Below are 13346 nucleotides of genomic sequence, written 5' to 3' on the forward strand. Positions count from 1 at the left end.
TGAATCAATTCCACGATGTTCGTGTCCTACAATCCACTTTCACCGGAATTTTCGTGAAATCAATTCACTTGCAAAAGTCTTGGTGAAAGTTGAATTATGTCCAAGATGGGTGTATTGCCGGTTAAAAAAAGTACTCGCGTAAAAAATTTGAAATGTTTTATATTTAATACATGAGTTTTATTAAAACTGCGTAATTTTTAATTAAAAACAAATAATAAATTATAATAAGTCTATTGATTCCATTTATTTTGATTTCCGCCTTAGTGAATTTTTGGGTGATTTATGCAACCCAGCTGGTTACAGAAAAGTTCAAAAAAGAACGTGGAATTAAGACCACCAAATTTTCACGTTCGAGGATTTGACGTGAATAGTGGAAGTGGAATTGAAGTTGATATCGGAACATGGGTGAAAGATTAACTAATTTCGGGTCTTCCACAAAATAGTTCAGAGTTTCTTAAAATTTGTAAATTTTACCAATAATGCGGCCATCTTGAACTTCGTATGGCATTAAAGATATACTTGCAATTTTGAACTCAAATTTTTTCCTTCCAACTATAAAACATTCTTTAACAAGTGAAAAAAATTTATTATGTCTAATAAATTTTCTTGAATTTGTCGTAAAATATTTACTTATTTTTCTGATGTCAGCGTTTGTAATAGAGTTTAGTTAATTGTTTCTAGAAATAATCATAATTTTCTAAAATTAAGTAAAATTTTTCATACTGGATGGGTTCACTGCTTTTTCAGTGTGAAGTTGGTTGCAATACCTGTCAGCCACTCTGTGTTTCAAACGGAAACAATGATGATAAGTCTCTAAGTAATAGATGTAGTACTCTCAATAATTTTTAAATATATTAAAAATTACAATATAATCCCAGCAAAAAAAAATTTTGAAGTTCTTCCAAAGGTACAACTTTAAAAGCACTTCCAGAAGATGCACTCCCAATGGTGTTATTTATTTTAACTACCCAGGAAGTTCTTTTAATTCAATTTTTTATAATTAGGTTTTTTCATACTTTTAATGGATAATTTTAACTTTTTTTATTTCAAAGAGGTTACAAGCAGAGTAAAAATTCATAAAATGGTACAAATCATTTAAATTTTGTCGAAAAAAATGCTAAATCCAATCTGAAAAAAATGTGAATTTTTGAAAATATTTTAGGTCTAACGTTTCCGACAAGCGTTAGAATCCATTAATTATGGATTATAACCTAACCTAACCTAGAATCCATTAAAAATTATAAAAAATTATAAAAATTATTTATTTGACAAAATATCACAGAATTTTTTGATTTACATCCAAAACATTGAATTCGGATCACACCTAAAGAAGTGATGCAAATTCAGTGCAACAGTTGCTGAAATGGACTTCCGTCCTATGACAAGCCCATGCTAAATTCTGCGTCAATTTTGCACCACTTCCGGATCCAAAAAGAACATTTTCATTACTTTTTTGGCGACGCTTTTTTTGCTGGGATATTATGAAAATTTATTATTGAGGATGGAATAATACATTGATAAAATTCCCTAAAAAAAAATTAAGAATTACAAAACATTGTATTCTAAAAAATTACTATACATTTTCTTACATACACATATTCAAACCTGTTTGTTAATCTTAGGAAATTATATTTTAGATTTTCTTAAATTTTTTTTAACTTTCTCTAATAAGTAGAAAATGTGAATTAAAAGACAATGTTTCGAATTCGCTTTCATTAAATATATCCGAAATTTTTAGTGTCTATACTTTTTTTTTTTAATTAATTTCTTCAATTTTTTGGTCATAATTGAAAAGTACTTTATTTTTATAAATTTCATATGCATCAAAAAATATATTAAAATACTAAAAAAATATATATAACTGCCCTGTGATTTAATATTAAATAAATATTTTATTGTCTTCCTTCTTGTTGTTGTTATTGTATTTACATTAAATGTGTGTCTGTGTATGTTCGTGTGTGTTGCTTATATGTCTTTTTTATGAATAAATTTGAAACAAATTAAAAACATAATATTCTAAACTATAAAACGTCAATAAAAACTTATATACGAAAAAACTATGCATTTCCTTCATGCATCAACATACTGAGAATTCTTATAAACATTTAAATACGTTTTTTTTTAATAAAAAAATGCACCGATTTATTAATTTTGAATTAAAAAAATATATTAACGAACTATTATTGTGCACCGTGTTCCGAAATGAAAATGAAAATTTCCAATATATATATATATACAAAAAACACTCTATATCTGTCTCTCTATTTCTCTCTAACTTTGACTGTTTGCAACTTCCCCTCCTTCAAAAACAAAACAACAATAATAAATGTTACAAACAAATTACTCGTCTTGACAAACAAAATACATTTACGCCAAATACATCGTTTCAATATATGTGTTTAATCAAACCTAAACTTAAAAAAAAAAACTTAACAGATATTCAAGAAAAAGGTAATTGTAGATTTTAACCCTTCCGACTTTAATCCAAAAAAAAAACCTTAAATCCTTTATAATTTCTTTTCACTACTTTGATAAAAAAAGTCACAAAAAATTTAAATTGAATTGAAATTAAAAGTAATCATAAATTAAAGTAAACTAGTATTTGGCCCCCAATTAGATTATAATTGAACTGAATTAGAGCATAGCTAATTTTTGAATTGAATTTAGTATTGAAGTGCATGTGAATCTTATTTCATTATTTTTATCTTAGATATATGAAAAATTTATAAAACTTTGAAAAAAAATTATTAAGAGTAGATTTGCAATTTAATGTTGAGATTGATTGGTATTTTGTTTGAAAAGCTTCAATTCTTCAATTTTCTTTTATTTTTTAAATAGATATTTTAATTTTCTATGGTATTTATGGTCATTGGCTGTTTGGGAATATGATTTTGTGCTATTTAGTGTAAGAATTTGTATTTTTTTGTTTTCGTTTTGTAAATCTTTTTATAATATCTCTAAGACTCTACTTATCTAAATAGATGTTTAGAAATTTTAATCAATTGTTTTCCCAACATCTCTTTTTTTGTACAATCCCATGATTTTAACCTCACTAGGAAGTTGGCGAAGAATCAAAATTAGCTCGTAGTATTGAAAGAGTTCGAGATTTGATTCGTAAAAAGCGTCAAGAACGAAAAGAACGCAAAGAAAGAAAATATGCTTCGAAATTTCAACAAATTGTCATCGAGGCTCAAAATGCTGCGGGCGCCGGAATGCTTGATAAACCTGGTCTGATGTCGGAAACCAAGTTTCATAGGCTAAGCTATCAGGTAAGTGTACTATTTTATTGATAAATAAATTATAAACCAAAATGGATCAACTCTTGCATGATAGTTAGAGGGCATGTTCGTTTGATATCGTACATCAAATATTTACCGGATCGGATGAAATTTGTTCTTCCATGAGAAGTCAAATTTGGGGATCGGTTTATTTGGGGAATACGGTAAATTGGTGCAAATTGCTTCTGGCGTACCTATCACGGGACTGGTACTGATGCTCCAGTTTCTCACAATTTAAATTGTCGTCTTAAACTCTCGCTGCCTGATAAGCGATTTTGCAAAAACTATAGGCGCGAAGTATAATGACTATTGTATGAGCTGTCATGATGCAGAGGAAAAGGAATCAATTAAACACCTCTTGTGTGAGTGTCCTGCATTTTGTGTAAAGCGCAAGCAACTTTTAGGAGCATATAGCTTCAGATTACTGGCGGATCTGAAAACGTTAACTTAAGCAGTCTGCTAATGTTTTTGGAACAATCTGGTTGGTTCAACAAAGAAAAATAATCAAGAAGGTTCAGCGGTTAAAACTAGAAGTGCCCATATGTAATAGGTACTTTTAGTTAATGTGGTATCACAATGGACTGAATAGTCTAAGTGAGCCTGAATCTTAATCGGGCTGCCACTTTAACCTAACCTAACTTAAACTCTTATTGGATCTACATATTTACTGGATTACAATTATTACAATAATCCATAGTTCAACATATTCCAAAAGATTTTCATGAAACAGATTCTTAAAATATTAACCAAGACTGGTTCATGGGAATCTATCTATGGGATGGCTCTACTAAATGTTCACAGGTTGTTTCCTTTGGGATGAGTCTAAGTAAATTTACCCGGTCAATGAAAACCCCATGTTAAAATGAGCGGCCCCTTCCATGCGTTTTAATCAGAATTGGATTGACCTATACACTCCACGCACAAGTTCTGTACCGGTCCTGGAGTTGGTCCATTAACCGAAGAAGCTCAAGAAGCCCAAGAAGTCAAATCTATATAATTATGAACCGATATGAACCAATTTTTCAACAGGATCGGATGAAACTAGATCCTTAGGAGGCTCAAAAAGTCAAATCTTGGAGTTGGTTTAGATGGAGACTATATCTAAAAGAGGTCCAATATGGCCCATTTGAAATACCATTCGTGCCAAGTTTCAAGGCGAAAGCTTATTTCATTCGGAAGTGAGTGTGATTTCTACAGATGCATGGACGGACATCGGTAGACCTACTCAAAAGTTTACCACGACTGTGGTGCAAAAGTTAGCATGCCCGCCTTGATACAAAAGTTCGTGGGTTCAATCTCAGTTTCGAACAAACACCAAAATAGTTTTTCAGCGTTGACTTATACCCTCTCGGTAATGGTGGTGATATTTTTGAGTCATTCAAAGCTTCTCTAAGTGGTTTCACCTCAAATTGAAACGCCGGTCGGACTCGGCTATAAAAAGGAGGTCCCTTGTCATTGAACTAAACATACCATTTGGCAGCATTCGTTGATAAGGGAGAAGTTCACCACTTCCGGCATCACAATGGACTGAATAAATGAGCCTAAAATGGCAGGCTGTCTAACCTTACCTAACCACGACCCAGACTATATATTTTATGCGGTTTGAGACCAATATTTCGATGTGTTACAGATTGAATGGCAAAGTTAACCACATTTTATGGTGAAGTGTGTAAAAAATGTTGAAATTATGTTAAGATTGAATTGAATAGTGTGTGATGCAAATCTCTTCACAAGATTGCTGAGCAATACAATATTCTCCTATAATGGATGCCTGGCCACAGAAACGTACTAAGAAACTGTCAAACGGCACCAAATATACACAAGCTTTGAGAGGCTAATAAATAAAACTACTCATTTCCCTTTATGGGAAATATTTAGAACATTTTAAGTTTATGCAACTTTTATTTATATTCCTTCATTTTGTAGGAATCAATGAATCGCCCAGTTTCCGGCTCGGATTTCGGCATTATCATACCCCTCAAAGGGAGCCTTCACACCATCATCGATGGTGCCGAAACTGAAGAAGATCGCAAATCATATACATCAACGACGCAACAATATCTCCAGCAACAACAGCATCACCAACAGCCAGCATTATACGAACATTCTTCTGCGTCACCAATGTTAACAACCACCCAACCAGCCTTGCAGCTGCTCTATCAGCAACAACAAACGGCCATGCCTTCATTTGATGGCACTGTGGCCAGTTCCTGCCAATTAGACAATAATAGCCCAAATCCACAGGCTGAACGTCGCTTACAACATCAAATGTCTTCCGGTTTTGGTACTCAACCAAATGATTCACGTGATGATCCAACCACCTACACGGAATCCATAGAACTCCAAATGATGGGCCAATATAATTCCACAGATACGGATCCTTATAATCAGGATCAACGAAGTGGCTCCTACATGAGAGGAGATTCGCTGCAAGAGCGAATATCAACGCGTCTATGTAGTGAAGATCATGACGAGTCATATTTGCAATATCAAAAATCATTATTGACACGGTCACCGAGTTATCGTAAATCGCTAGATCGCTTGTCGCAGTCCAGCGATCAATCGCAACGTTCGTTAATACCCTCACGACGTTCTGAGGATGAGAATGCCTCGAGCATGAAACGAGATCTGAGTGGGCATTCGTTAAATACAATCTCCATGGAACACGAGGAGTTACTCTCGAATCATGTTAACCTTAGAGACGAACTATTGAACTGTGATCAAAAGGAATTATTTCAGTTTTTACAGGAAGATGGCCAGGACAATAGTCATAATTATTTTAGTGATACGGTGGGCTATGGGTCCACCATGGAAGCCGATACGGATTCATTGATAGTAACGGAGAGCAAGAGGGAGGAGCGCAAACCCTCAACCAGCAGCATTAAATCGAATTTAAGCTACATTTCCAATTCCATATTACAGACCATTGAATCTCGACGCAATGGTGGTAGTCATTCGTCCAATGGCAATGCACATGATAATGAAAGTGCCCCCTTGGTCGAGCATTCCGAGTTTGATAATATCATACAGAGTTTCGAAAAGGAACTGGAAGAGATAAAAAAGTCAACGACTTCGTTAGAGAGGCGACTATCAACATTATCGGAACCTTCACCGGCGGCAGATGAGGCCAATAAAGCCATACTGGAGCATATAGCCGTCATAACAGGGGCCTCAGAGCGTACTGCGGCTGATGAGGTGGTAACGCCTCTCAATCCCTATGATAGCTATGATCTATCGACCGTGCCGCGTCGGCAACACTCTTTGCCCGCAAGTACAAATCGCGCTTCAGTTAAAATAAAGCGAAGAAGTTTGGAGAAGCAACGAAAAATCGATGAAGACTTTTGCATAAGCAATGAAATACGAAAGATCTGTGATCAAATACAAGCTCCTTTTGCCTCCGTGGAAGCAATGTCCATTGCGGCCACCCAAGCCTCGGGAGCCCAATCGCCTTTTATGAGGCGAAAAAGTGATCTCTTCAGTGCTCAATTCGATCGTTTCAAACGAATGTCTCTAATTGAGCGGGTAGATGAGGTGCCCGAAGATGAGAAGCCTATATCGACGCTGCGCATGGAATCGGAGAGACTGCCGCGGAAATGCCTGACTGTAGATGCTGCTGATAAGATCGATAGTCTTTCCCTGAAAAGTACAAACTCCTATGAGAATCTCCTGCTGCACAAACAATTGACCCAGTTAGCTTTACAACAACAACAACAGCAGCACCAGCAGCAGCAACAACAATCACACCTACACGACTCGTCGAATTCATCGTCGGCCGTTATACCACCCACACCGCCAGTCTCACTCAAGTCTTCTATGGAACCACCCACATTGGTCCAAATGTCTTCGCTGAAGGCAACACCTCCCCTTACGGCCTTAACCGAACACCAGCAACACTATCATGCCACCAATGCTCAATTGCGAACCACACCTCTCCTCCCAAGGGCTGTGCCTTCACGTGCCAGCAGCGTTGACTCAGAGCAGCATCAGCTCCAACAGCAACAAAAGAAGCAGCAGCAACAACAACAGAGACGACTGCAAGTGAAGTCACGCTCCGAGCATCCACAATCGGCCTTAGACAAAGCTGCTTCTTTTCAATCGGCCCGCACTGAATCGCATAGTTCGGGAGCGGCCGATACGTCATCAGCTCTGGCACTGGCCGCCGGCGATGTGATTGTGGGACAGTTGCAATCGGCCGGTGGGTCACAAGACAAGAGCGGCGATGCGCTCCAGTCGCAAAAATCTGCATTTTCACGACTGACTGAAAAACCATGGCATTGTCTGGTCTCCTACGTAGACGATCTCACAGTGGGTGGGAGACGTAACTCGCAGGGAGCATACAATGATCCCATGACTTTTCCAAGTTTCGGACATTCGAAGCCACCAAAAGTGCCAGATGATTGTTTCCCGCAAAAGTGTTATGAACAGTAAGTAAAACTGGTTCGATACGATACGGCAGCCATAATGGAATTTCATGTTTTTCTCTTAGTTTTTACTTTCGCTGTCCTTGGTTTATGTCATGTATGGACACACCAACTGCTAAACATTGGACACGCGTCAGAACGGCCGTCTTGACTGTTGTGGATACTCCAGCCTTTGAGTGGTTTGTTTTGGTGTTGATCTTTGCCTCCAGTATTACTCTCTGTTTTGAGGATATCTATCTGGATAGTAACAAGTCGCTGAAACGTATACTCTATTGGACTAATTTTTCGTTTTGTTTGATATTTGTTGTGGAAATGGTACTCAAATGGTTGGCCTTGGGGTTTTCCAAGTATTTTACAAGTTTTTGGACCATACTGGATTTTATTATAGTTTTTGTGAGTTGTCTATGAGAGGATGTTGCCATATGGGAGTTTTGTTTAATCTTTCTTCTGATCTCAATAGGTTTCTGTTTTCTCTTTGCTAATCGAAGAGAATGAGAATTTAAAAGTTTTACGTTCTTTACGTACTCTAAGAGCTTTACGTCCTTTACGTGCCATATCAAGGTAAGTGCTTAAGTTCTCTCTAAGTTAGAGTAAAATTTCTTTGTTTTTATGTTTCTTACTTGAAAAATGTTCTTCCATTTATCTGCCTCTTTTAAATGTATTTTTGAATGCAATTTACATTTTAATGCGTTTCGTTTCTTCTCTTTATTAAATGATTATCGACGAGAAATTAATGCAAATATATTTTTATACAAATATAATATATATATTGCTAATTTTTTTCTATATAAGATCAGTTAATTCACACATGTATATTTAAATTTTATACAAATGTTTCACTTTACACCACGAAAAATAAGAGATTGGATATAATTTATGTCCGATCTGTAATGTAGATAAGACACGAGAGTATGGTAGTTGAATAAAATTGGTTAACAAAAAAATTTATATATAATGTATTAGAATTGTTATGCTAGTATCAACATTAATGTCACAAATGCTAGCGAAAATAGTGTTTGGATTTTTTCATTAATACCGGGTTTAAAATTCGATTCTTATTGGGTAAAAAGTCATATAATCGATAAATTGACTTTGGCCCTCTTAAAAGTCCGATATTGAGCAAAAGAATTAGCCCATTAAACAATTTGTTGAAGGGTGCCAGTGTTGCATTATATGCAGTACAGTGTTGCCAGAATTTTTCTGGTTCTTGTCCTTAGGTTTGGTTAGGTTAGGTGGCAGCCCGATGTATCAGGTTCACTTAGACTATTCAGTCCATTGTGATACCACATTGGTGAACTTCTCTCTTATCACTGAGTGCTGCCCGATTCCATGTTAAGCTCAATGACAAGGGACCTCGTTTTTATAGCCGAGTCCGAACGGCATTCCACATTGCAGTGAAACCACTTAGAGAAGCTTTGAAAGCCTCAGAAATGTCACCAGCATTACTGAGGTGGGATAATCCACCGCTTAAAAACTTTTTGGTGTTCGGTCGAAGCAGGAATCGAACCCACGACCTTGTGTATGCAAGGCGGGCATGCTAACCATTGCACCACGGTGGCTCCCTGGTTCTTGTCCTTAAAACTCCCCAATTTAAATAAAAATTCCTCACAAAAGTCCCCAAATTTTTTTGACAGTTTCGTTATAAAAAAAAATAAAGAAAATCAGTAAAAATTAAAAAAAAAAATATTTTTGTGGTACCAGCTTGCGAATTGCAATAATATCAAAATTTGAAAACACAACACCAGGAGATCGGTGATTGTCTTGCAGTTGAAAAGAGCAGCTCGGTCAACGTGTATTTATGAACGAGCTGCCCTTTCTTCTAAACACAAATAATAAAATTGCGTAGTAGACAGGGATGTAAAAGTTGATACAATTGTACTATATTTGGTACATTCCACTTCTCAAAAGTAACAACGGTGCTACAATGTCCTATTTGGTACAATGTCAGTTCGCCTTCAAAATGCTCGAGAAGTCCCTTTTTCTATATTCCGAAATGGGTACAAAATATATTTAGGATTTTATGAAGCATTTCCATTGAACTTTAGTCTTGATTCTGAGTTTATGTCGAAACTTCTGAAAGTTCAGGGACAACTCTTGGGAGAAAAATTGTTTTTACTCCATTAATTTCCAATATTGAATGCCAATTCCTGAGCCAAAATTGCATGTGTTGTTGTATTTCAAAAGTAACAACGGTGCTACAATGTCCTATTTGGTACAATGTCAGTTCGCCTTCAAAATGCTCGAGAAGTCCCTTTTTCTATATTCCGAAATGGGTACAAAATATATTTAGGATTTTATGAAGCATTTCCATTGAACTTTAGTCTTGATTCTGAGTTTATGTCGAAACTTCTGAAAGTTCAGGGACAACTCTTGGGAGAAAAATTGTTTTTACTCCATTAATTTCCAATATTGAATGCCAATTCCTGAGCCAAAATTGCATGTGTTGTTGTATTTCAAGAATCGCTCGTGTTCAAATCCCCAATTTTGTTACGTGTTTGACTGAATATTTTCAAACGAAAATATGATAAATGCTTTGACAACAAACACATTGGAAAGAAACAGATTTCGAATTTTAACCTTTACTAAATAGGACCCTCGTTATTTTACAAGTTGATAAATATATTTTTTTTCGGTTACGATATTCCAATCTGATATTCCAATTAGTTTTGAAATTTGGTACAATTTTAACCCAAAAAGTACACTTTTTTATTCTCGTTGATACAATCTAAAAATTTGATTTTTCAACCCTGACTACGAGTAGATCAATATGAAGGTGAAACATCTTCATCATTCGCATAAATATTTATAGGATAAATTGTCCAAATCTGAGATTCTCACGAAATGAAAAATGTCTTAGCCAAACTGAGTAAAATTATACCATAAATTAGCGCTTGGGTCCCCAAAATAAAACTCTGTGTCTCTTTCTAACCTAAATGCTCTATTTGCACCCTATTTTCGGCCGTGAAATAAAGATGAGATTTTTTTTTTTAATTTTGGCGATTTGCTTTTCTTTGTTTTTAATGATGTATAAAAACGATTTTCTTGAAAACGTGATTTTTTACACTGAACGGATTTAAAAAAAAACTCAAATTTATGGAAATTCGTCATCAAATTTCCAAGTCCCCAACTCAAAAATGTAGGCCCCATCCACGTATAAACAAAATCCCCAATACTGGCAACACTGCAAACATGGATTATGGGTTCTTTTCCAGTTTCGGGCGAATATCAAAAAAAAAAAAAAAATCGGCGGTGGTTTATCTCCTCTTTGTAATAATCGTAGCATTTCCGCGCTGAAAGCTTTTCTAGGTGATATTACTAGAAGGTAGCTCTGTTCACTAATGCACAATAAAGTTAAATTGTCCATTACTATATAGAACACAGAACTAATATTTTGAGTCTCTACGTGATGTAAAGTGAAAGAACCCTATGTCGACTATATACTTTTTAACTTTATCTACTTTCTATAATACATGGTTTATATTGTACATTGATAAAACCTTTCTTTCACTGTCTTAACTATTAACACAAAATATTTTTCTCTATTTATTTTCACTTTTTTACAATTCTTTACATTGAATGCTTTAAATTGGCACCATTGCACTTTGTTTCTTAATTTTGATTTGAAAAAAGTAAAACGAAAAACAAACTATATTAAAAAAAAAAAAAAATAAATAAATAAAAGAAATTTGGAAGTATTTAATACAATATCGTTTTCTTTAAGGATTTTGAATAGAAATAATAAAAATGAAAACTACCTTAAATGATGATCCTTAAAAACAGTCCCTTTTTCGTGTGTGTTATGTTTGTTGAAAAAAAAAAAACAATCCAGCAACTTCCAAATTAAATATCAAAAACTATATAAAATTACAAAAGAAATCAATTTTTTTTATTTCAAATTACTACAATAGTTTTCTAATGTTTAAATAAATTTTCAAATTTGGTTGGAATTGGCATGTTTTTAACATTTAATTGTGTTCCAGTTTAAATTTATTTTAAACACTTCACAAACTAATATTCCACTTTATTCACTGATTAACCAAATCAAGAAAACACACAAAAACGCACTATCTCCAACATATACCCAAAACACTTCTCGGTGAAAATTTCAAAAATCAAATCAGATATTATAGAAAGATTTTAAGCTGTTTTGAAATTTGAAATTTTCACACATAAACGTCCATCACACCAAAGCACGCATACTAATTCACTCTTTTTACACAGAGAAATGAATACTTCCATGGTTGATCTCCATATAAAGCCACAATGCAATTGTCACACTCTATCACAGTAACAACACAATTCTCTTTAACTTTACACACAACGCATGTCAATCTGCCCACCACATAGCCACACTAAACTAACAAATATTTTGAAAATATTGTTTCAATTTGTTTTACTTTGTATGTGAGCGTGTAAAAAAGTTTATTCAAATTTATTTTCAAAAAAAAAAAAAAATAAATAAATCACCAATCAGTGATTTAGATCAACAAGTGGTCAGAGATTGTGTTTCCCTTATTTCTTTTAATCTGTATATGTGTGTGCGTGTGCCTATCTCTCTCTTTCTCTCACTCTCTATCCACATATATCCAATTTCCGTTTCCGTTTTTATCCATAATTATGAGCAATCAATCGTAAAACCCAGATATTTTTCAAACTTGTGTGTACAGAACATGAAATTTTATTTCTATTCCAGGTGGCAAGGAATGCGAATTGTAGTAAATGCTCTCATGTATGCCATACCATCAATTTTCAATGTACTTTTAGTTTGTTTAGTTTTTTGGTTAATATTTTCTATAATGGGTGTACAATTTTTCGGTGGTAAATTTTTCAAATGTGTCGATAACGAAGGAGAACTGCTACCAGTGACGGTTAGTTATGCGAATTTAAGAAATAAGTATTGTTATTATTATTATTATTATGATTTGTTTAACTATATGGGCTTATATTATTTTATAACCTACACCAGGTGTTGTTGAAGGAAGACAGTTTGTTTATATACTGTTCAATGAAATGGAAAAAAAACTAAATATTTATCACTTTATTCCTGTGTTTTACGTAAAATTGTCAATTTAGAAAAGAATAGGAAATATAGAGAAAAATAAGGAAAGGTCAATAATGTGGATTTATTTACTTTTTAAATTTGTTGAACCAACATTTTTTGAAGAGTGTATTTTCTAAGAACTTTTACCATACAGTTACGTATAACGGATATGCCAAACTATAGATAGTCATCTCATACGATATTTCCCACAGTTTTCGCATTTCAAATGTTTTTTCTAAGTGCTCTCTTCAGTGAGATTATGGTGTTAATAAGCAAAATCAAATATATATGGCCAGGCTGAAACTTATGTACCCTGCACCATGGATTGTGAACAAGGTTTTGTTAAAGATTGTCATCCACAATTGAATTGCTTGGGTTGCGGTTGTTGTTGTTGTAACAGTTTTTAATGTAGTCTCATCCATTTTATTCTATGCTTGTGTAGTTCAGCTGGTAGCCAGATCAAGGAACTCTGTGACAAGGATGGGGTGTGTCCAGAGTGATCTGGTAGTGAGACGGGTAGGCTTAGCTGGGCAAGCAAAAAGGTGACGAGTGTCATGTGGCCCTTGATTATAGATGGGACACACGTTAGCTACGCTGCTATCAATC

General features: G+C 34.5%; 1 protein-coding gene across 1 annotated transcript in view; it reads left to right on the forward strand.

Annotated features, from left to right (window-relative positions):
- The window catches only part of NaCP60E (Na channel protein 60E), a 424396-nt gene that overhangs the window by 374430 nt on the left and 36620 nt on the right, over window positions 1-13346 (forward strand). Inside the window, exons 14-18 of the mRNA XM_075308943.1 lie at window positions 3057-3269; window positions 5205-7702; window positions 7765-8092; window positions 8160-8260; window positions 12393-12571. Coding sequence (XP_075165058.1) covers window positions 3057-3269; window positions 5205-7702; window positions 7765-8092; window positions 8160-8260; window positions 12393-12571 — 3319 coding nt within the window. The remainder of the gene's footprint in view (window positions 1-3056; window positions 3270-5204; window positions 7703-7764; window positions 8093-8159; window positions 8261-12392; window positions 12572-13346) is intronic.

This window comes from Haematobia irritans, chromosome 5 (genome assembly GCF_050003625.1).
Source record: "Haematobia irritans isolate KBUSLIRL chromosome 5, ASM5000362v1, whole genome shotgun sequence".
NCBI classification, from domain to species: Eukaryota; Metazoa; Arthropoda; class Insecta; order Diptera; family Muscidae; genus Haematobia; species Haematobia irritans.